This window comes from Misgurnus anguillicaudatus, chromosome 4 (assembly GCF_027580225.2).
Source record: "Misgurnus anguillicaudatus chromosome 4, ASM2758022v2, whole genome shotgun sequence".
NCBI classification, from domain to species: domain Eukaryota; kingdom Metazoa; phylum Chordata; class Actinopteri; order Cypriniformes; family Cobitidae; genus Misgurnus; species Misgurnus anguillicaudatus.
Window position 1 is genome coordinate 6,150,108 of NC_073340.2, and position 25,298 is coordinate 6,175,405.

Genomic DNA, 25,298 nt, shown 5'->3' on the forward strand with positions numbered 1-25,298 from the left:
AGAACGGGAAGATCGATCTGGGGTTTCTGCGTTGAGGAGCTACTATGCTAGACCCAAAGCTGGTCGAACCAATCAAATTGTCAGGGCGGGCTTTATACGATGATGGACAGATGATCAACAGTAACGTAATGAACCACGTCACCAAAGAGCGCGTGTGTTGAATCTGTTTACAACGAAATGTCTGCCGGTGGAGAATTCAGATGTGTGGATTCTGACATTGAGTCTGTTCTAAAAGATATCGACAGAGCATTGATTTAAAAAGAGGAACAGAGAAACGCGAGCAAGGCATTTTGTTGATGTTTTTGCCGTCCTTCCTACGGGATTCATCAAAAGTTGGTCGCAACCGAAACTGGTATCAAGGCGATGCAACTCGGCGTGCATGACGAGATGGATATAATTAGCGGTCGTTGCCAGCTTCTTTTCGGAAGCCCGGAATCGTGGTTGCTGAATAAGTGGAGAGACAGGCTAGGCTCCAAAATTTTCAAGCCAACGTAATGGGTATCGTCGTGGATGAAGTTCACCTAACGTACAAATGGTAAGAGATAGTCTTACTGTATGACTTAGTAAATACTTAATGTTGTGATATAAACGAAATGTTGTAAATGTAGTAGGTGTTGATGTACGTTCTCTAAGACTTAGTATAATCACAATCTTAGTGTCATTGTAGCGAAATAACTAGCAGTTCGGTCAGTCTGCAAAAGACGTAAAGTACGTCACACACTCCGTTGCTCTGATTGGTCGTAGGTCTATCCAATTGAGTGCAGAGGCATTTTTCGGTTGATACACGCCTCATAATTATAGCTCAATGGAGCGGTATCAGACTCAAATTCTGACTAGAATTGAGTATGACAACGTCAGGCAATATAATTGTACCAAGAGGGTTAAAAGCCAAAATGGATTAAAGCTATTTTGGCATGAAAAAAAGAAGCGCTGGTCTTGAATTCGTTCATCAAGAATTTATTGGATTTTTGGAAGTTGGGTCATGTAGCTAATCACTGCAATCTTTTTCCGGGCCCCGCCCACCCGCCATACCCCGTGACCAGAAGAAAGGAGCGATCGTTTTAAAGAAAGGGGGAGATTTGCGTTTTTGATTGAAGATTATAAGATCACATGAATATAAAAAATAATGAAACTCACAGATAAGTCATTTGTAAAAAAATACAACAAAAAAGCAAAGGTTTTTCATTTTAATTTCATTGTGACTTTACAGCCCAATGGCAGTTGCCAGTACATCTATGAAGGTGTGTCGTAGCACCTGTGGTCAGGTAATGACATTGCAAACAGCATTTGCTGCTCCAACAGCCTCCGCTCTTCTGGAAAGGCTTTTTAATAGATGTTGGAACATGGCTGCAGGGTTTTGCTCCAATTCAAGTCAATCTCAAACTGAATGATAGGGCCTGGCTCTCAGTATATATAGGTATGGCTTGCATTAAATATAAAAACATTTATGTATTATTGAAGATATTTAATGCATTATGTAAAAATAATCAAAAATAATTTAATGTGTCGTATACATATACGACATGTACGGGCTCTATTATACACTCGGCGCAATGCAGCGCAATGCGGGACGCAAGTGTCTTTTGCTAGTTTCAACCTGGCGCAATGATAATGTTCACGTTTAGCGCCACATTGTTTAAATAGCAAATGCATTTGCGCCCAATTTTGCGCCCATGGGCGTTCTGGTCTAAAAACGAGGTGTCTTCAGGCACATTGTTGGCGCGTTGCTATTTTGAGGCAACTAAAATAGACTACACCATTGACCAACAAAAACCTGCTCTAAAGTCTAAAGTCAATGGCGCAATATGTTTTTTGTTATTTAAAGAGTGCATCAGTAATATGCGCCTATAAACGGTACGACAATGCGTGTTTGCTTAACACATGCGCAGCAGCACAAAATGGCTTTTAAATATGAAAAATTAAAGGATTAAAATGTAAAAGATTATTATTGAGTCTCTTGGACATAAATGAGGACCAATTATGACACGTTAGAAGGCGTAAAGAGCTGCTTCACCTGTAGCCTGCATTAAACAAATGCATCTATTTTTAAATGTTTTTTAAATGCTTTCCCACAGATTTATTGTTTATGATGACTTTGTACCTATGGATATGGTGAGATAAGAAACATTTTTAAATAATTCTTGCATATTTGCAAATTATTTTATGAGATTAAAATGATGATGTAATACATTTACAGCAATTAAAAGCCTGCTATTTTTACTTCCATGACTGAAAGAAAACGGCTTTTAAAGGTTTTAATAAAAAAAACAATTTCAACAAAATTGAAAACAACACAATTTTTTAACATTATTCTTAAACTGATGGTCTTCTTCCTCCGCTTAGTTTTTCAGTTTAAAATTCCACTTTCTAAATAGAGATTAGGCATGGTGCCAGGCGCAACTGACTTTTAAAGGGGATGAGAGATAAGACTCTCATTGGTTGCACGTTATGCCCAAAAAACACCCACTACTCATTAGGAGAATAAGAACAACCCTTTTAGGCCGTGCGCTTGGCGCATAAACCATTTTACGGTCGTTAAATTAGCAAAAGTGGAATCGCACATGCCCATTTAGACTGTGCGCCGTGTGTTTTAGACAATGCCCTTAGATTGTTAAAATAGGGCCCTAAATCACAAAGATCAATATATCAGCACTAACCCTGACTCTTTCGCGTTGAGAAGCAGCCAAAACAATTCAGATCAAAAATTGACATTATAATGTACAACATGCATCAGACAGTCCATCTCAGAAATCCTTTGCCCAAATACAGTGCATTGTAAAAGAAAAGTTACAACTTTAAAATAGACAGAAAATATTGATGCACAGTGGCTTTTAGTCCGTTTAATGTGTGCATGTGTGAATGTAGTGCAGTGATTTGCAATCATGATTATTCCATTTTATAACATGGAGTCTCATGAGTGATTTGTGCAAAGTGGAATTTGATTGGTGTGAGAAGAGTTCAGTCATATAAATTTTTTATCTTTTATTCAGCAAGACAAAAAGTAATAAATAGACTTGGCTTTTCTGCCAGCTTTGTTAGCAATGAGAAAGCAAGCAATATATCGGTATGCCAACTGTCATGATGAGTAAAGCGAGCCATAAGAGAAAGAAAGTGTACCCATGTTTTCCCTACAAGATTCGGATGTAAAACACCCTGGCATTTTAGCAGAGTCAACCACTGTATATGCTACATTTAAATGTTTATGAATACATTCAGCCGAGATTACATTTGCTGGCTGAAGTTTGAATGAATTTAAAGGGCAGGGCTATCATTCGAGCATGAGTGGATGTTCATGAAAATGTTGGACGATTATGAGGTCACATTGTGAGATGTACAGTAAAGAACAGAGACGGGACCAAGTCACACATGTGCAAGTCTCAAGTAAGTCTCAAGTCTGAACTTTCAAGTCTCAAGTAAGTCCCAAGTATTTTTTTCTTAGGCAAGTCAAGTCAAGTCGAGTCACAGGCTATGTCAAGTCAAGTCAAGTCCTGTAGTAGGTCAAGTTAAGTCCAAGTCAAGTCACCTTATTATTGTAATTTTACCTGCAGAATCTGATCTTAATAAAGATATACAGAATATAAAGATATAAAGAAATACTCATTTTCAGTAAAATACATCATGGAATCAAACAAAATTGTAATCTCTTCCGTTCGCGCGCTTATATTTGAAATAACGAACTTGAGGGCGCAAAAGACGCAATATGTGAACCGCTCTTAACATTGTAGAATCCAGTAATTTTTCTCTGTGTGTGTGTGTGTGTGTGTGTGTGTGTTCAGGTGGCAAACATAGAAAAAGTAGCCAAGTCTCGTACCGCTCAGATCAAGGGAACTATTTTTAAAAAATAAATCAAACTCATTTTGCCCACATTTGTCCCCAACACAGTATGATGATGGTTAATGGCTACTTTAATTATTATTACATTAGCTAACTACCAACTAACCAGATATTAACAAATTGACAAGCACTTACTGGGCAGAATGGCTCTTCAAATGACGGACGCAATTGGAGGTTGTGGCTGCCCGTGATTTTAATGTTGCATGTCTTGCAACGCACTGTTCGTCTTTTGCCATCTTGTTGAAGCCAAAAGTGATGACCCCCGCTACCCCTCCGGCTGACATGTTGATATCTGATCTAAGTGGGCGTGGTGTGCGTAAGGTACGAGAGGGCATGACTGATGACAGTGTCGTGATTCAGTCATGACAGCGCCATTCTCAGCCTGCGCTCCAGCTGGGTCAACTTTATTTTTTTTAAATAGTTTATATATTTTAACTGAAAACATGATGTGATTAACACTCAAGTCATTCAAGTCATCGTGTCTCAAGTCAAGTCAAGTCCCAAGTCTTTAACTTCCAAGTCCGAGTCAAGTCTCAAGTATTTTTTTTTGTCAAGTCACAAGTCACAAAAATAGCGACTCAAGTCGACTCGAGTCCAAGTTACCAAGTCACAAGTCCCCATGTCTGGTAAAGAACTACCATATAAGAAACATAAGACCAGGAGGAAGAAGTATTATTATTATTATTATTATTACCGGTGATTCATTGATTTCCACACTATATGATTTACATTAACAGTGCGAAAGGTCATGGGTTCAAACTTAGGGACCACAAACACTTATATAAAATGTATACCTTGTAATAAACTCCCCAAAGTTGCTTTGGATAAATGTGTCTGCCAAATACGTAAATGTACAGTAAGTGCTTTCATGCTAACGTTGAGTATTTTGTTTATACTTTCAGAACATTTAAATACCTTCATATTTCATAGCATCATTAATTAAAAAAGTAATTTTGATTGCATTTATATTGCTATTTGTCGATACAGCTTAAATAGTTTATCAGTAATATTGCTTTAACAAAGACAAACTGACTTTATTACGGTCCCTTGTTTATCCAGCAGAAAATGAATTACCTTGGCTAAAAATCTATTTACGATCAAGTCCAAGGACAGCAAGAGAACAGCAGACACGTGAACTTGAATATGAACAGATTCATTTCATATAGTGCATAATTTATCATTCATAAAATGTATTACTGTTTTCCATTACAAGAGTGCTGTCAGTGCATCTGAAGTCATAAAGCTCAGGGACTCTAATAATTATCTGATTGATCAACTAATGCTCTTCTCAACTGACATACACTTTCCAAAGTTACTATTTGCACAAGTGCAGATTCTTTCAATAACATCTGGCTCTTATAAGGCATTGAGAGAGAGAGTTCACAGGTCTCAACCACCCTTGCAGTCATGCACGTACAAAATTGTACAAAAAAGTACTCTGTGTGAGTGTAACGAATTCTTAATCAAACACAGCTCAATCAATTACATATTTACAGAGTAAATGCTCATCTAAATGCAAGTATCTGCAGTAAATGCCAAAAAGGATAAAAATGTGTCACTTTGGGATATTTCTCATGTGTGCAGCAGTGAGTGAAAGTGTTATAATAAGCATTTAAAAACACAGCTGCTTATGAATAACTCAACAAATAAAATTTTATTATGCAAAGAGACAAAATCCAAAGTAGAGGAATGAAACTTATAAGATATTGAAAATACAACATCATCCTACATAATGTAAAGAACATTCTTTGAAATATAACCTTAATATCTTAAATATTGACTGAGTAAGGGCATGAAATCAATGACTGAAATCAAACTATGATGCTCTTAAACTCATTATTAGATAATGGGCCAGATCTCCTAAAGAGGGCAAATTAGCTTAAGAGCGCAATTCCGAAAAAGCATAGATGGGAGTGGTTATATCTGCAGGGTATTTAGAAAAAATCACACAGACGCAACAGCTGATTTCCATAATGACCACACACTACTAAGAGCAGCACAAAATAAGCAGAGCTGATGGTCCTCAGGTGCGGTTGATCTACTAATGCGCTTCAGTTCAGCACCACAGATATCTCAGCTTAAATGCGCCCTCTTTGGCTCATTGAAGACCACTCTTGCGCAGCATTTTGGATAATCTGTAGGGGTTTGGTTGTGCAGGCTGGAAGTCCGGCCAATAAACGCTTTGCAATAGTCCAGTCAGGACGTTACAAGAGCCTGAACTAGGACTTGAGTAGCATGCTCAGACTACATTTACACTTGGGCGGATATTTTCATAAATGGACATTTCAACCTCTCCGGTTTCAAAAATAACTTTGTGCACACATGTCAGTTTTCAGAAAAGTGTTCATTGACACGTACCCGTGTATATTTGGTGTAACGAGAAGCCCAAGCTCACGTAAGCCACTCAGAATCCCGAAAACAGCAACAATCATTTTCTGTTCCTCTTTTGAACAAGGTCGCACTTTTAACGTAGGTGCGAGCTCTGGCGCATTCTATGACGTTGGCTGCCTAAACATCCGTTTGTCCGGTTTTTACATGCAAAAGTGTAACAGAGAGTTTTCCAAATCTCCACTCTGGCCGGAGTTTTTAGAAAGAATTGGACTGAGAGGCGAGTTCTCCGTTTGCGTGTAAACGAAGGGCACAAACGAAGGGAAATGTCTTAGTTTTTCAAAATAACCATGTACGTGTAAACAGGGCCTCAGATAGGAAAGGCCTAATTTTCCTAATGTTGTAGAGGATAAATCTACAAGAGCAGGTGGTGCTGGCAACATGCTCCATGAAACTGAGCTGATCATCAATGACCACTCCCAGGTTTCTGGCTATTCTAGAAAGCGTAATGGTCGAAGAACCTGGTTGAACCAAAAGATTGTGCTGCATCTTAGGGTCAGGTGGTATGACAAGCAGTTCTGTTTTAGCAAGGTTAAGCTGGAGATGATAATCCTTCATCCAGAGTGAGATGTCACTCAGGCTTGCTGAGATGCGGGCAGAAACCGTGGGATCGTCAGGCTGGAACGACAGGTGGAGTTTTGTTTCATCTGCATAGCAGGGGTAAGAAAATCCATGTTTCCAAATGACAGAACCCAGGGTTCATGTATATCAAAAAAAGCAGTGGTCCAAGCACTGAGCCTTGAGGTACCCCAGAACTGAGACATTGGGGCTCGGAGACATTACCTTTTTATGATACTGTGAATTACCTACATGAAAGGTAAGACATGAACCACAGTAGCGCAGTTTCAGAAACACCCATAGCCATGAGGATCAACAGGAGGTTGTGGTGATTGACTGTGTCAAAAGCAGCAGATGATTTGGAGGCTGCCCTTGCCTGTCTTATGGCTTCAATGACGGAGAGCAGGGCAGTTTCTGTAGACTGACCACTCTTGAAACCAGACTGGTTGCTGTCCAGGAGGTTATTTTGTGTAAACAAGGAGGAAAGCTGGACAAAAACCACACGCTCAAGAGTCTTGGCAATAAAAGGGAAGGAGAGATACAGGTATGTAGCTCTCCAGCATTGCAGGATTAAGTGTGGGTTTCTTCAGCAGTGGGGTTATCCTGGCCTTTTTAATAGCTGTGGGGAATGTACCAGTGGAAAGGAATGAATTTATAATGTATGTGAGAACAGGGATGACCAAAGGAGAAATGGCCTGAAGGAGATGGGTGGGTATGGGATCTAACGGGCAGGTAGTCGGGTGGTTCAAAGCAAAGATCTTGGAAACATCCTCTTCAGATATGAAAGAGAAAAAGGGGAGGAGGCATGCATCAGGATTTGAGCCTGTGCAAGAGGCAGTGGGGCGTTTTCTTCACAAAGAAAGAATCAAAATCATCAGCTGTTAGGTCAGATGAAGGTGGGCGGGCAAAGAAGAGCAGAGAAGATCTTAAAGAGAGCAGGTGAGCTGCTGATTTTAGAGTGATAGTATTGAGTTTTAACAGAGGAGACATCTGTGGAGAAAGAGGCCAATAAAAAAACTTTGACTTTGATCTCCAGCAAAATTACAAGTGACAAGAAATTATTTTGGGGAGAAGTAGTAAAGTGACAATTAAATCCCAAATGAGTAACAATGCTAATCATAGCCATCAATACAGAGAGTCCATACTGTAATTGGTGCTAAATAGCACTAAAAGCTTGTAATCATACGTGAACCATTTTTAGTGCTATAAAGGACCATACAGGGTGATGTAGCACTACTATAGCACCACTTATGGTTCTACAAAGCACAATATGGTTCTACACAGGTACTACAAAGGTGCTATATGGTACTTACAATGGTTCCCCTTTGATTACGAGCCAGTGAACCACTTTTAGTGCTATTTAGCACCGTTTGTTTTTAGAGTGTCCCATCCTCCAGATTTTTTCACATAAATGATGAAGTAGGACAGTCAAGATTAATATTGAGCTTGTATTGCCTTTGGTAGTTGTGATGCAATTGAGGTGCTGAAATGATACCCATCTTAGGATGGCCAATCTCTGCACACACCAATGTTTCATCTGTTTTTAGTTTGCTCTTAAAGAATGTTCGGAAAATGAAAGCCTCGAGGACCATCTGTGGATAATGACGGATTTTCCTCATTCAAAAGAAAGTGCTACAGAAATGGGGTACTTTACTGCCAGATGGAACAACTCTTACTCTCCTTAAGCCAAAGAATCTAAAGGCAGTACATTTTATAAACTTGATTTTAACTTGAATCCTTCAGAAGGCCTACTGGACAGAGTGACATTATGCATCAGATGATTGAATAAGTAAGGAATAATTGACGACGGGCCGTTGAATTATAAAAAAATAATGCACACCCAATGTGGTAATGCGGTACAACGCGCAGCGGAGAGCCATTACACCTCGGTTGTGACAGGTCAGGTGTGCGGTTTACAGAAAAATAATCAACACCCATGGAACATTTCTCAGCCAATCAGAACAAAGCATTCAACTGGCCTGTGGTATGAATACTAAAATAATAAACAACTCATTCTGAAGTTTAATGCAATGATGCCTGCATGTGTATATCTTCAATGCATGTGTTTTTTGTATTATCTACTCACTCTGAAGTCTATACCGACTGTTGAGATAAAGCTTCCAGCCAGAAATGCTCCATCTTTAAAACGAACCAGCAAACAGGTTTTTCCCACTCCAGAGTCACCAACCAGCATTACCTGGAGAAAGAGAGAGAGCACACAATCTATCACATCATCTCTCTGTATTTCCAGACTCAATCTATTAAAACACAAACAACGTCTCATCTTTCTATCAGCATGTCAATCAAACAACAACTCTTTGCCAGTGCTATAAAATGTAAGTGCGTGCAATAATGAGCAGTGGGCAATAACAAACTGATTGTAAAGAGATAATGTTCAATTAAAACAAGACAATCAGATTTTAATTCATTTTAGTTCCTCTGTCTTAGTCAACATCACCAGTGAATGATTTCTTAAAGGGGTGGTTCAATGGTATTTTGAGCATTCTGATTTATTAACACAGTTATAGAGTTGTTTCTTCATGCTAAACGTAGACAAAGTGTCAAAAAAGCAGTTGGGTGTGTTGCAGAGTATTTCTGTGCCGAATGGTTCGTACAAGTTTCGGAAAGTTTTTCTCGATTACAGGTCCAGCTGATGTTTCAGGGGTTTCTATACGTATCACTTCTTTATATGGGCACTTCCTCTGGAAAACCCCGCCCACCTGTCAATCAGCGGGAGACGCTAGAACTTACAAACATCATATCACGCGACAGCTTTGTTTAATTTCAAAACTCTAAAATGGCACGAATGAAGAAGTGTGTTTTTGGATGTAAGGAGAAGAAAGTCAGCTTTATGAAAACAATGGATATAGTTTATTATCCGGAGTAGCAGCGGAGTTCTGCGTGTGTGTTTGATGCGCTGGATTTTCCCAACCGGGTCACGAGTTGCATGCGGTAAGCAAGACGTCTGTCTTATGTTGGAAATAGTCTCGTGCATATTATATAAATGACACGAACATGTAGTGAATCATAAGTTAAAACAGTGTTGTATAGTGTTGCATGACTCGTACTCGCTCTTCCCGCGGTAGTAACTCCTCCTTCTTCATTTTTTCGTACGTTATCAGAAAGATTCGGTAAAGCTAATCTTTCTTTTATAAATCTGATTAAACTAAAGACTCTTCAGAGATATAAAGGATGTAATACTACTCTATAGGTACTACAGATTAACATCAGAAATGCAGAAACAGCGTGTATTATGTGAGCTTTAACATGAATATATTGAAGAAATAGTTCACACCAAAATAAAAAGTAGCTCATAATATACTCAACAATTTTTTTGCATCTGGAAGAGACCTAAAAAATAACTATAGATTCAAGCTATACATTTTATCAGCATGTGTGTTCCCTCGCAATCAAAGCCCACAGCTTTAGCACTTCTAAAAGTTGAGCTACATGGGGCGTTTTACAGAAAGATTGTATCTTTAAGATCTTAAATTTAGGGTAACCTAACAGGTATTCTAACTTAAATGAAAGTCATCTGTCACATTATGACCTGGGGAAGAATGACATTACATTTTTAACAATGTGTGGGATGAAACAAGTTTATTTTGGGATTTTTTAATACCTTCACAAATGGTCTCTACATCACTCCTATTATTCACATTTAATGTTTCTTACTAGTGCAGCAATCTTCCAATGTCTGTCATCCCTCATTATTAAAAAAAAAAAAAAAAAAATTAAAGTGGCCATAGCGTGACTTTTTCCATGTTTAAGTGCTATAGTTGGGTCCCCAATGCTAGAAAGCACTGCAACCTAGAAAATGTAAAGAATAACAACCCATTATCTTAGTTTTGGTAAACCATTCTCTGTAAACATGTAAAAAAATAGGTCATTGAAATGTGGCTCCCCTTTTGATGTCAGAAGGGGATAAGACCGCCCCTTATACTACAGGTCTGTTGAATACTGTATTCTGACTGGTTGAGAAATGTTCCACAGGTATTAGAGATGCACGGTTGGCGGTTACAGCCGCAGACTCTGGCAGATGACGTGACGAAAAATTGTATTTTAATCAAATTCGGGGTGGCGGGCAGTTGAACCAATCAAATAAAAAATATATGTATACATTGTTAAACATTATCTGACTATACCTACATCCAAAAAATCGAGCACACTTTGAAATAGTCAAATTTTCTTTAGGCAGTAATGTGGCTGGCTAGTCGGTCTATGCAGATTGACTGCTTGTTATTATCACTTTCTTCTTTGAACACAATTAGAGTAATATTTAATAATATCATGGCTCTTTGAATGGGGCATAAAGCAACATAAAAGTACCCATAAGACTCCAGTGGGTAAATAAATATTCATTTTGGGTTGAATTATATCTGCCTAATTCTTCAGAACAGAACAGCAGATCTGAGTTTCATCTCAGCTTAGCGTTGCATGAAACACCTCATGATGTGATTTGGAAAAAAATATTTCCATGTGAATGCTTATATAGTGAGAAGACTTGTGTCGAGCTGGATAAAGCAGCTGCTGGGCTCGCGCTTATCTTTATTGACACAGCTGTTCAATTAGAGGCTGAAGTCAAACGATGCGCGTAACACTGCTCCACATGGGACAGCGGAATAACATTTCATCGTTTTTAATTAACGTATAGACTATACTACGTTACTAATGCTGGTTCTATGTTCATGTTCTGCAGCCCAAGTATTTAAACGCATATACGTATGTTTTAATGCTAAAAGATTACTCAAAAACGTGCGTACTGTACCTTGAAGGCGATGTCATAGAACTCTCCGCTGTTGCTCAGAGAGGGTCGGCTGGGGTAGACCACTCCGTTGGACTGGGTCTGGACTTTCTTCCCCTTCTCTTTATCGTTGTTAGGAGATGAGTTTGGTGTATTTGAACTCCCGTTTCCCTTGACAGCTTTTTTCCTCGACATCGTTTTTTCTTATGCGATTTAGGGCGCGACGCTTGTGCGTAATTTATTAGTAGCGTTAGACGCGCAAATCTGACTCACTTTTCCAGGTTGATGCTGTGTACTAGTACGCGTGAATTAACTTTTCATCAATAAGCGCGCGCATGACTTTCGGTTCCGTTAAATAATGCGTACGAGCACTGCACCTGTTTCACTGCTCCTGAAGGCGGTCCGTTTAACGTATTGACTGAGCCGTTAATTTTGCGGTTGTTTTAGGAAATAAAATACGTCTGTAAACACGGTCCGTCTTTAAATATACCCTATAGATGTTTTTTCGTTGGATTTTGCAGTGTTTTTCTCCTCTAAGCAGCGTAGTACTAAGCGTGTCAACAATCAGTCGAAGTGTCCACGCGCACACAGAGCGCATCTCTCCACAGCATCCTAGCAGCGCGAGCGCTCACTATTCACTTGTTGAAATACAGACCCTTCTTAAAGGCGCAGTGTCTCATTTTGAAAGCATAAGGTTAGCTGTAATTTAGTATCCCATATGCCTATTTGACCACGCCAAATTATTATTATTCTGTAAACTTTAGGTGTAAGTTTTTTTTTTTTAAAAAACCTTTTACATATGCATTTGGCAGACACTTTATCCAAAGCTACTTCACTGCATTTAAACCATGCAGTGGTTAGCATGTGTCACTCACAATTCTCTACTGGCATCTTCAGTAAATTAAACTTTACCCACTTTCCTCAACTCTCTCATATAGTTACACGACCTGTGTGCATAGATGTAAAATTAATATAGCCTGTTTGTAGTTTTACTGTAGTAGGCCAGTGGCAGATCTAGACCATTTCAACTGGGGGCCAGTTGGACTGTTAGAGGGGCCAGTTACATTTAGACCTTATTCTTGTCATATCTTTTTCTGCAATGCACTGCAAAAAATGATTTTGAAGGAAAAAAATCTTAGTATTTTTGTCTTGTTTTCAGTAAGAATATCTAAAAATTCTTAAATTAAGATGCTTATCTTGATCAGCAAAACGACCCATGAAAATAAGTCCAGTTCCTAGACCAATAATATCACATTTAAGTGAGTTTGTGCATAAAACAAGCAAAAAATATGCCAATGGGGTGAGCAAAAAAATCTTAAACATTTTTCTTAAACACTAAATACAAGAAAAATTCAAGAAAAATTGGCTTACCCCATTGGCAGATCCTTATGCTTGTTTTATGCACAAAATCACTTACATTTGATATTTTTTGTCTATAAACTAGACTTATTTTCACAGGTCGTTTTGCTGATCAAGATAAAGCATCTTAATTTAAGACTTTTTTGATATTTTTACTGAAAACAAGACAAAAATACTAAGAATTTTTTTTCTTGAAAATATTTTTTTGCAGTAAAGGCATTAACAGGCCAAATACCATGTGCCACTGTCTAATTACGGATGTAAAAAACAATAATCGCAAAAAATGTGTATAATTTCACACCCCACATTTAGGGGGGCCACAAGGGGGGTCAAGCTTGTTGCCCCCACTGGCCCCCTATGTACTGTAATATAGGGGAGATCCTTGGCGAAAGTAATGTGGGACGAAAGAAACAAAGCAGTTTTCTCAGAGTTCTGATAACATTTCCTTTTTAAACTATAACAGCATCATTAGCACGCAACCCTTGACAGAGCTGACAAAATCGGTCCAGAAAGCTGTTTTCGACCATGATAAGTAAATTCAAGCGATCTTTTCTTATAACATGTTGTGTTTATGGTTTCATGTGTTAAAGTACTGATAAATTTTATTTAGTGATTTATAACTTTATGATTTATAATTTATAAATAAAATAAAAATAAATCAGGTTTAAATGTCAGGAGTTCATGTCGAGACGAAAGTAACACTTGTTTCTTTTGTCCCGCTGCTTAGTGTTGCATTATGATAAAAATGTATATTATTCTTATTTTATTTAATTTTTATAGTGTATTTTATAGTGAAAAATGTTTTATTTTAACAATTTAAGTTTGTACTGTCAGGTTGCTTTAGAAACATTTGATGAAACTGAAATTTTAATTTTACATGTTTTGTAAAGATAAATGACAAAATATGTTTGCAGTAACACATTAACAGAGTCATGTATATTTACTAAAAACAAGTGTAACACAAAAATCTATCTTGTTCTGTTGTGTTACTTTTGACCTACCTATGTGTTACTTTCGTGCCAGATGAAAGGGTCAAAAGTAACAATGCGCTACTTATGTTCAAAGTGAAATTATAATGAAGTTGTTTTTCATTTGTTCAAAATTCTACCTGGGATTGATAGAGCACACTTGTGAGTTATTGACCACAGCAAAAATATATCTCTGTTTATAACATTATCTTTTAAAATTACATTTTTCTGAAAATGGGACTTTCGCCCCTGCTCTCCCCCTACCATAGTACTTGTAGTAGCTATGGTAACTACTTGTAACTTTGACAGAAACATGGTTGCCATGGTAAAATTTTGCAGAAGTATCAGCATTTCCATATTGATGCTTAAAACCTGCAAAGCATTCATCTGGTCCAGAGCAGGGCTCAAATAAAACATGTTACATAAAGTGCAGAGTGGACGGCAACAAATTGTCAAATTTGTGAATAAGTCACATTTCATGTTGGTCAGACAAATCATTCCCGTCTATGCATGCTTTTCTTGACCAGAATAAATAGACCAGTATTTATGCACATAGTGAATAGTCTGGCTGTGCGAGACTACGTAAATATATGAGTCATGTTCCAAGCGAGGACAATGTGAGACCAGTTTAACATTTTTATCATAGACCCTTACATAAGCTTCATGTACAGTATACGGCTACGGGTGACTCACATAGATGAGAACAGGACAGGTCTAAAGAAAGCTCTCATTTGTTTCAATCTTAACAAGAATGTCTATTTATATTTCCTTGAATAAAATTTGCCAGTATGGACTCTGCAGGCTTAAGATTTTTTTCTTTCCCCATCTGGTACTGTCATGCATTGAAGTAAATGACTATCCCACAAAGGTCATTTTTAGCCTACACCTGTCACTTGGATCAGTTGCTATAGTTACATTCTAATTGATGTCTTCCTTTCTCAGGCTCGGTCCAACATGTGTATCAAACTTAAACCAACCTCTCAAACAAGTAATATGATTTTTCTTCACACTGTCATATTCAAATATAATTGCTTGTCTTGAGTCATTCCTTTCTTCGTTGGTGTAAATAAAGGATCTGTCCAGTATAACAGCTTAACTGACACGAGAAGCGATAATGACTGGAAACAGATGTCTTGGAAATCTTTGAAAGCTCAGTTTCGAGCAGGTCAGGGTTTCGTTGATTGGTCTGTCTTACGTCTGTGGACACAGCAGTGCCAACTTTGGTTCATTACACTCTCTGCAAGTTAAGAACAGATTTTGTTATTGCACATGTACTGAAGATCTGCTGCTAAATAAAGTAGAAGCATTAGAGATGCAGCCTTAAGTTAATTTTTATTATATTGCAAGAGCAGTTGTTTATTAATGGCTTAAATCTGGCCAAATAGACTCTATGATGCACTTTTAACTTTTCGTGCAATTAAAGTCCATTACATAGCATGAATTTTTACATAGCTAAAATGTGTTTGAGGATAGTGCACATTTTTGTGTGATCAAGTAATCAAAAAATTGAACAGGAATAAATCTCTTCTCAAATAGCTTACAAATAAAAGTAAAAGCAACACTTTACAATAAGGCTGTATTAGTACTAACATGCAGTGTTGGGGAAAGTTACTTTTAAAAGTAATGCATTACAATATTAAGTTACTCCCAAAAAAAGTAACTAATTGTGTTTCTTTCTTTTCATGGAAAGTAATGCTTACGTTACTTTTTAGTTACTTTTGCATTACTTTTCTTGGCTGAGGCTTGATCTCTTTCAGGCCTTGCAGGTGTTTTTATGACTGAAAAGTTCAGAAATCACATATTTCATGACGAAAATGTCAAGCTCTGGCCTGCCATCTCAGTTTTTGACTCAAACTGTTTCCACCCAGGCGTGTACGCATAGAGTATAATGTGACTATGTTTAGTTTAATTCAGTACATTATTTTTTATCAAAATAATGAAACTAAAAAGTAACTTTTTTGAAAAAGTAACTCAAATATTAACGTGTACATTTAAAAAGAAAATGTGTTACTTTATTAGTTACTTCAGAAAAGTAATATTATTACATAATGCACGTTACTTGTAATGTGTTACCCCAAACACTGCTAACATGTAACTAATATGAAAAAACAATGAACAATATCGTTTTAAGCATGTATTAATTCTTGTTAATGTTAGTTAATGTTAATAGTTATTCATGTAGGGCATGGTGCATTTATTCATGTTAACAGATACAAGGCTTAATTTTATAAATGTATTAGTGAACGCTGAAATTAACACAAATTAAGATTAATAAACACTATAGATGTATTATTCATTGATATTTCCTGTTAGCTATTAACTAATGGTTAACAAATGCAACCTTATTGTAAAGTGTTACGAGAAAAACAAATGAGACAATTGTTAAAACATGTAAAGTATGGACTTGTGGGTTGTTAAAGGTAAAATAACTTTAATTTAATGAGAAATATTTAAGTTTATATAGAAATCTTCAATAAGATTGAGTTTTAATTGCAGACTTGCCAAATCTGAGCTGAGTTTGTGACATCGTTGACTAGAAACATTTGTGAAAATTTGTGAGTTTTATTCTCACCTGTGATTTTTATCTAAGATGCAAGGGAGCAAGAGTTTCCATTTGTCCTCCATTTAATCTTGTCGATGTCTTTAAGAGATCAATGAAGACATATCACCTTTGATTTTTCTTTCTAATGCACTCTCAGATATAAAGGTACAAACACTGTCGTACCTTTAAAAAAAAAACCCTACATCAATATTTACCTTAAGGGTGCATATTGCTATCTAAATGGTACATAAACAGTATGTACCTAAATAATACCTTACTTGGACCTGTTAAAGGGAAACCGTCTCAGTGACAGCTTTTGTACCTTTTTTCTGACCGTGTGAGTTAAATAATACTGTATCAGACATATAACTGTATTTGAAGAGTTTCGTTGCAAAACGAGATAAATCCATTTTTTAACATTTTTGTCAAAACATGTTTATTATTATGTTATCATGTTATTATTTTCTTTTATGGTGCTACTTAGCTGTATTTTTTAAGTTATGAAGGTTTAAATCAAAACAAACCAACTGCAGTTGAATTGAAGTTAATATGAATGCACAACCAAAAAACGAGATTTCTGAACAATTAAAAAAAAACGGTGGTTATCTCGTTTTGCAACAAAACTCTTCAAATATTTTAATGTATCATCTAAAGATAGAGACATTGCATTACATGCTTTCCAAAATTCATGCCACTGGTTAGCCGAGTCGAGTGTTACTACAGTACACTATAAAAATGTATTTAGTCTCATTAACCCCAACACAGTATACAAAGCAAAGTTGTTGTTTTTTTAAAGAACAGAAGAGAAAAAGATAGAAAAAAGATATTAGCGAGACCGTGAGATTTTTCCCTTTTTGGGATGGCATCACAAGACGTTGCTCATTAGCAGTTGATTAAATTACATCACCATAGACATTATGGAAATAATCTAGAGCCACTGAGTGTTTGAAACATGGTTGGGGTCTCAGACCCCTATAGGAACAAAAAATAAAACTTTGAGTGTCCTCTTCTCATCTGTTTAATTGAAAAGAAGACATTTTTTGCTCATCAGTGATTCAAAATGTGGTTTTCCATCATAAATTGTGTACAATGCATGTTTTCGCAAGGCATTTACTGAATTGGAATGATTTCATTCTTTGTCTTTACATTCTAAAATTACATTCAGGTAACAGATTGCCACGAATTTACTTATTGAGTATTACTTCAAAGCATTTACACTATATACTGTATTGCATTAGTTATTCAGAAAATCATATTGATGCTAAAACTAGGATTTTTTGTTGGCAGACTTGAAACAGTCCTTGACTAGTGACACACATTCACCACATCATTATTCCTCAAACAGACTTTAAAAAAAATTCCCTTATGTAACAGATCGTCTTTGGCACAGTTTACAGGCAAAGTAGAATAAACTTCAGTGTGCGGACACAACGCGTGGAAAATCATCCGGCGTCCGAGATGTCCTGTACTCTTCAGTCCGGTGTGATGGCTTAATAGCGGTCTGGAAATGGCCAATCTCTGGATTTAAAATAGCCCCTGAGGTTCTCCAGGGTTACAGGGGGGAAGTAGGGCCCAATGCGCTTCCTGACCCACCATTTCCCCTGGGCGGCACCAGAACTACCAGGCCGAGTGAATTTATATCTGAAATGCTCCCCTCGTATCCACCTGAAACAATAAATAAATCAAGTCAGCAGGGTGTTTTAAACTCATACACACTTCTGGAAAAACTGGCAAAATATATTTTTAAATTAAAATAACCTAGAGGAACATTTGTGCACATTTAAGTACACATACAGTACACTGCACTGCATTTAAAACTGTTTCAGTAGTTTAACTGAAGGAACCACAAGAGGGAGCTATAGTCTTGAATATGATTTTTAACATATGGATATATAGATACATTTAAAATATTAAACAATATTAACACTATTATTTAAAAAATCTACATAATAAAGATAATACATTTCTGGGTGGTTCTCGAGAAATCTTGGTTTCAGGATGGTAAACATTATTTATATAATAAAAAAAATATTTTTGTTTCATTATCACTTATCAGTCAGATATCATTTATCATTGTCAGATATGTTTCAAGGCATTAATCTTTAAAGGAATAGTCCATTTTCTTAAAAAAAAAAATCCAGATAATTTACTCACCACCATGTCATCCAAAATGTTGATGTCTTTCTTTGTTCAGTCGAGAAGAAATTATATTTTTTGAGGAAAACATTGCAGGATTTTTCTCATTTTAAAGGACTTTAATGGAGCCCAACACTTAACTCAACACTTAACAGTTTTTTTCAACGGAGTTTCAAAGGACTATAAACAATCCCAAACGAGGCATAAGGGTCTTATCTAGCGAAACGATTGTCATTTTTGACAAGAAAAATAAAAAATATGCACTTTTAAACCACAACTTTTCGTTTAGGTCCGGTCCAGCACGACCTAACGTAAATGCGTAGTGACGTAGGGAGGTCATGTGTTACATATATAAAACGCACATTTGCGGACCATTGTAAACAATAAACTGACACAAAGACATTAATTAGTATCAGTTGACATACAACAACATTGGAACGGTCCTCTTTCAACACACTTGTAAACACTGGGGCGGAGTTTCGTGTTCGTCCTCTGTGACCTCTTGAAGTCATGACGTATTGCGTGAGGTCACGCTGGCGCATCACGACAGGATCTAAATGAGAAGTTGTGGTTTAAAAGTGTATATATTTTATTTTTCGTGTTTTGCTAGATAAGACCCTTATGCCTCGTTTAGGATCATTTATAGTCCTTTGAAACTCCGTTGAAAAAAACTGTTAAGTGTTGAGTTAAGTATTAAATGTTGGGCTCTATTAAAGTTCATTCAAATGAGAAAAATTCTGCAATGTTTTCTTCAAAAAACATAATTTCTTCTCGACTGAACAAAGAAAGACATCAACATTTTGGATGACATGGTGGTGAGTAAATTATCTGGATTTTTCTTTTAAGAAAATGGACTAATCCTTTAACCTTTTACTGACAATTTTACACATTTTTGCTGAATTTCTTTTAAAAAGTCCTTTTACCGTAACCATTTCAAACTGTTAACACCATGTTTTAACAGCACGTTTTGCTAAAATAAGAGAACCCATGATGCCTAAGTATGTTTATATTAAGCATACATAATGAGACATTTAATTAACTATATTTTATAGAAAATTATAAATGTACCATTTTTTGAAAACTACCTGTATATGTAATGAGAATCAAAAAGTAGTATAAACAGCATGACAAGAGAAAATTAATCTTTTCACTAGAAAAATATAAAGTAATCTGATAAGCTATTACTAAAATACCAGCAGATGTGTTTCTTCAAACAAAATCAAACAATGTAAATATCTGTGTGTATGTGTAAACAGGAGAATTAGAACAAAATTAGAGAATTAGAACAAAAATCATGGACACTTCTTCCTTCCACTATTTTTTTATTTGTATTATATGTAGATATTCTGTAAATTATTTTTTTCACATTTTTTGTCACTTGAGAATATCTACTAACTAGAACATCCAATTATTGTTTTCAGAATTTCATGTTGTTAAAATTACAATATAATGCACTCATAACATAACATAGCAGACTGTGTTATAGTAATGAGAATTACAGCAGATAAAGCAATAAAATACAAAAATAATTCATTCCTATGTTTTTCTTTGTGCAAGGTAGAGAACACAATTATGTTAGTTATCATCAATTTTGTCTTATCATTAAAATCTTTACAGAGTCATACTGCATTTCAGTGGTTTTGTGAGAAAGACCTTTTCTATATCTTACTTATCAGATCATTTTAATGTTCATGTTTTATATATCTAGTGCAGTATGTTCACAGACACCTACCCATGTAAAGAAACACTTGTCCATTTTTCTGTCCAAGCAACAAATTTGCTATAAGGTTATTACATGCAATTTGTAATATTGTACAAGTGGGCTCTTTTGGTAAGAAATGTACAGTATACAGCTACCTATATAAACAATTTTAGTGTATCTTTTTATTACTTTTAAATAATATAAAAATATTATTTTGTTTAATTGTGCCTGTCATTAAAGGGACGTGATACATAATTCAAAAACAACTACGATCTGATGACAAAATTTAAAAGAAAGGAAAGTCGGAAAATATCAAAATCAATGTTGGGTTACAACTTAGAATTTTCATTATTTTATTCATCAAAAGTTATTCATACATGTAGTTATTTATAAAGTATAACACAAATATACACTCTTAAAAAAAGGTTCTTCACAGTGATGCCATAGATAGAAGAAACATTTTGGGTCCACAAAGAACCATTCAGCTAAATGTTCTTTTAATAACCATTTCTTTCTTACATTTTTATAAACCTTTTTTTTATTTCCAAGAAACTTTTGTGAAACAGAAAGGATCTTCAAATGTTAAAAGTTCTTTATGGAACCACTTAGAAAAAGGTTCCTCAATGGCATCGTGAAGCACCTTTATTTTTAAGAGTGTAATGTACAATATGATATAATGTAACTGTCTTAGGCCATTATCACCAGCTTTCTGGTTTTAGCAAAGTTTTAATGTCTATCCATATTTGTTTTTCACTCTTTTTTAAGATACAAACAGAAAATACAGGAGGAAATGTGTACACAAAATTAAAAACAAAACAATTTTCAGGCATCAGTCAGTATTTAGTGTGACCCCTCTTGGCACATCTTGACACTGAAGTCCTGAAGTCATTCGATTAGAATTAGAAATTAGGATTTAATTTCATTTAGGTTTAAGAGATCCTAAAGTTTCCTGCTATTGCTCAAGTGGAAGAGGAGTTTATCCTAAATACTTGACACTTCAGCTTATACTTTAATACTGTTTTTAATACTACATACACATTTCCTGTATTTTCTGGTTGTATTCTAATAAAGAGACTGAGAAATAATTATATATGATCACCAGTGTTGGATTATGGAAGGTATTTTGGTGTTTTTTAAATGAATTAATTAAATGATAAAATACATTTTTTTATCGCAAAATATGTCCCAAATTGAAAATTGAATGCTAAAATAAAAATTAAAACACAATTAAATAATTTCATTTTCAACATGATGAAGCATCATTCTGGCCAAATTGAAAAATAAAATTAATTTTATGTTTTTTACATTTCATTTTCCATATAATCTTAAGGCAAGTCTGTCAATATTAAAATAAAAAGGCAAACTTGAAAAGGAATCTGTAAATACAATTTTTAAAAGGCTTTTTATTCATGCCCAAGCAATAATAGGGACAAAATTTAATTTTATGTTCTCTTTTATTTATTGGCTTTCATTTTCTTTTTCTTTTTCAACAGAATGCAAATTCAGTGTTAATCAGTGGGTGGGGTTTACTTGCTCAAAAAGAGGATTGGCTGAAGCAATGTTGCCAACTCAGCGACTGTGTTGCCAACTTCGCTACTTTATTGCTACATCTAGCGGCTTTTAGACCCATTTAGACAAACCTAGCAACTGTTTGGATGAATCTTACCCCTCGTTCAGACAGCCAGCGACGTTATCGCTGTGTGTCGCTTGTCTCTTTCAATGAGGCGTTTCTAAATCTGCTTGTCATAAACAAATCAGTACCATCCACGCCAGTAACTGACGAGAGAAGGATGACGTGAACTCCACTGCTTTGTTCTCATTGGTAGTCGCTCCCGAAAGTCGCTCGACATTTGCATAAAGTTAAACTTTTCTTAACTTTCTCGCGTCGCTGGACACGCCCATACGGTCGCCAACGATCACTTTTGCTCGTGTCGCTGGAAGTCGGCAGGTTTCCATTGAAATGAATGAGATCGCGTTGCTCTGCTACTGCTTGTCGTTGGCTGTCTGAATGGGGCGTTAGCTTCACGTCTGTACAGATATGCTACTGTGCTGTCGCTTATACTGGGCCACGAGTGCTGGGTCTTGCTGTCACGGTGAAATGGCCCGTCATCAATTATTGCTTACATATTAACATAGAAGTACACACTCTATGCATGCACGCCTGTGTGGGAACATTTTAAGTCAGAAACGGAGATGGCAGGCCAGAGATTGACACTTTTGTGACTGAAATATGCCATTTCTGAATGCAGAACTTCTCTGTCATAAAAACCTGCAAGACCTAAAGAGATTAAGCCTCAGCCAAGTAAGAAAAACGCAAAAGTAACTTAAAAGTAAAGTAAGCATTACTTTCCATGAGAAGTAACTACATAACGCAATTAGTTACTTTTTGGGAGAGTGGCAGAGTAACATTAATATTGTAATGCATTACTTTTAAAAGTAACTTTCCCCAACACTGTACATCACTATACAATTGCAAAACCAACAAAGTGGCGTAAAACTTTTGCACAGTACTGTATGTTCTGAGCATATTCAGTGCTGTTATCTTTAAAGATATGTCTGTGTTTAATACCTTGGTTTCTCCCTGCCTTGGAATGGATTGTGTCCCATCAAGGAAAGGACCGTGGAGTCATTCGCCAACAATCTGCCTGCTATTTGTATAACCCATTCATTCTGTTCATATGTCTAAAAAAGAGAGAGAGATAGAAACTATTTACTTATTATTCCAACAACAATAAAGTATTCACTAATTCACATCATTCATCATTAAATCTAGTGCACTACAGAGAATATCATGGCATAACTTTACATTCATTTCAGAGGTTACCATTATTGCACAGGACAGGTGCAAAAACAGCAGGGGTCAGATGCTAAAGATGGGGGCTTTCGGGTGGACTGGAAGGCTATTTAGATTATTTGCAAGAGCGCTGGTGTAAAAAGCTTTTATTATGCAGTATATTAAAATGCAGCTGTTCTGAGACACAGGAACAGTGTACACAGACATAAGGCTCAGTAATTGAAATCTAACTGCAGTTTTTGAAAGCGCTGCTTTACAGCAGGTTCTGTAGGAAAGCTATTGAGGAGATATATGATCTCATTGTCTGAGAAACTGAAGTATTATGTCTCTGTCTGTGAGAGTTATGTAAGGATTATAAATCATATTTTAACGCCACTCTGCACACTGGCTTATTTTTGTCTTGCGGTGCACTTCAGTAGAAATGTATAAACATCAAGTGTTGTTGTGGCTTTATATCTTTTTGGTTTAACAGACAGAGCAAATAGCAAGGCAAAATGGCATATATTATATACACACATACTGTATATATATTCATGATGCTTCAACTTTAAAGCCCAAATGCGGTGGCATTATTACATATAGCGCAAAATGTCATGGGTTCCCCGGGAACACTAGTACTGATAAAAATGTATATGCACTGTAAGTTGCTTTGGATAAAAGCGTCTGCCAAATCCATAAAATAAATAAATATTATCTCGCATTTTAACCTGGAAGGCAGCGAACCACATAAGCCAGTCCAATCTGTAGTGATACGGTGAGATGAGGCAAGGTGTTCTGTTCAGAGCTCCAGGTTTACACAGGAACTCATACTCCTCCCATATCACCCCCTCTTCAGTGTGGTTCTCGCTCAGCGTGCCCTGAAACACCACCTCTGTCCGCTCCTTTGTGACACTACATAGACAGAGATGTAGACAAGTATGCCATCCTGATGTTATTGATGAGGTTTATAAAGCACACATTTACGACTACATGAAATGAAGCGGAGCACGGACAAAGAGGAATGGGATACCTGCCAAAGGCTCCGTACGTGTTGACAATCCGCAAGGGATCAAACGAGGTGTTCATCACCTGTCTGGAGCTCAGCAAGTTCATAACCACCGGCACGCTCAGATACCCAATCAGAATCCCCAGAGACACATTCACCACGCGCCTTATCAACATACCTGATAACCAATAAGAGACCACAACAAGATATCAATGCCAGGGTAAGCATGCTAAATAACTGTGTATAAAAGAGCAGCACATACACCAAGGACAAAATACAGTAACTATATAAAAACATAGGGGGATATAGAAAAGACCTTTTTATCTTGACTCAAGAATATTAATTAGGTGACCAAACATTCACCTGAAGCATGAGCACATTGACCATATTAGATAAAACTTCATGTTAGTTCAGTTAACGGATGAATTGACCAGCAAGTAAGCAAGTTTATTTATGTACTGTAGCACTTTTCTAAACCAATGAATGCAGTTCAAAGTGCTCTATACTGTAGATATAATAAAAATAAAATATTAGATACAACTAGAGCTTGTGAAATACAAGAATAAGAATAGAATTATAAAGATAGAAACATAAAACATAATTTAAGACAGTTCAAGGGAAGGCCAGACTAAAGACCTGGTGTTGTTTTCACCATAATACTTAATTCTGTGTAACTGGAACCTGTTGTACACAAATGTAGACACTTACACTGCTTCATGTTCAAAGAAAAATATTTGGTTATTATATTTATTGGTTCTTCCGAACCCCAAATAGCTGGAAGAAAACTAAAATGCCAAACCAAAGCTCGGGTCTTAGGAGGTTACATTAATTTAAAAACTGGTAACAAGTGTTAAAACTTTAATACAGGTGTAATTGTAGCCTGTTAGTTATAAAAAAAGTCATGAATACAGATATGTCTACAGTGCCTGAGGAGCAACTGGGGTTAAGGTGCCTTGCTCAAGGGCACCTCAGTTGCTTATTTGTAAAATGCACAATTATATGTGACCCTGGACTGCAAACCAGTCATAAGGGTCAATTTTTTTAAATGAAATAAAGCTGAATACAGTAAATAAGCTTTCAATTAATTTATGGTTTGTTTGGATAGGACAATATTTGGCTGAGATACAACTATTTGAAAATCTGGAATCTGAAGGTGCAAAAAAATCTATATATTAAAGCGAATCTTCAGCCAAATATCAAAATGACCCCATGATTTACTCACCCTGAAGCAATCCGAGATACATATGTACATAATCTTTCAGACGAACACATTTGGAGTTATTTTAGT

At 36.3% G+C, this 25,298-nt stretch overlaps 2 protein-coding genes across 2 annotated transcripts in view; both read right to left on the reverse strand.

Annotated features, from left to right (window-relative positions):
* Positions 1-8,836: 8,836 nt before the first annotated feature.
* LOC141363680 (ras-related protein Rab-26-like) lies at positions 8,837-12,153 on the reverse strand. Its single transcript, XM_073866584.1, has 2 exons — positions 11,549-12,153; positions 8,837-8,977 (listed from the first exon to the last, which is right to left on the reverse strand). Exons 1-2 carry the CDS (start codon positions 11,717-11,719, stop codon positions 8,855-8,857), a joined length of 294 nt encoding a protein of 97 aa, XP_073722685.1. The 5' UTR covers positions 11,720-12,153; the 3' UTR covers positions 8,837-8,854.
* A 4,954-nt stretch (positions 12,154-17,107) lies between these two features.
* Positions 17,108-25,298, reverse strand: part of lmf1 (lipase maturation factor 1) — a 55,551-nt gene continuing 47,360 nt past the window's right edge. Inside the window, exons 8-11 of the mRNA XM_055175836.2 lie at positions 24,035-24,188; positions 23,733-23,916; positions 22,801-22,913; positions 17,108-18,058 (exon numbers count right to left, since the gene is read on the reverse strand). Coding sequence (XP_055031811.2) covers positions 17,884-18,058; positions 22,801-22,913; positions 23,733-23,916; positions 24,035-24,188 — 626 coding nt within the window. The 3' untranslated portion in view covers positions 17,108-17,883. The remainder of the gene's footprint in view (positions 18,059-22,800; positions 22,914-23,732; positions 23,917-24,034; positions 24,189-25,298) is intronic.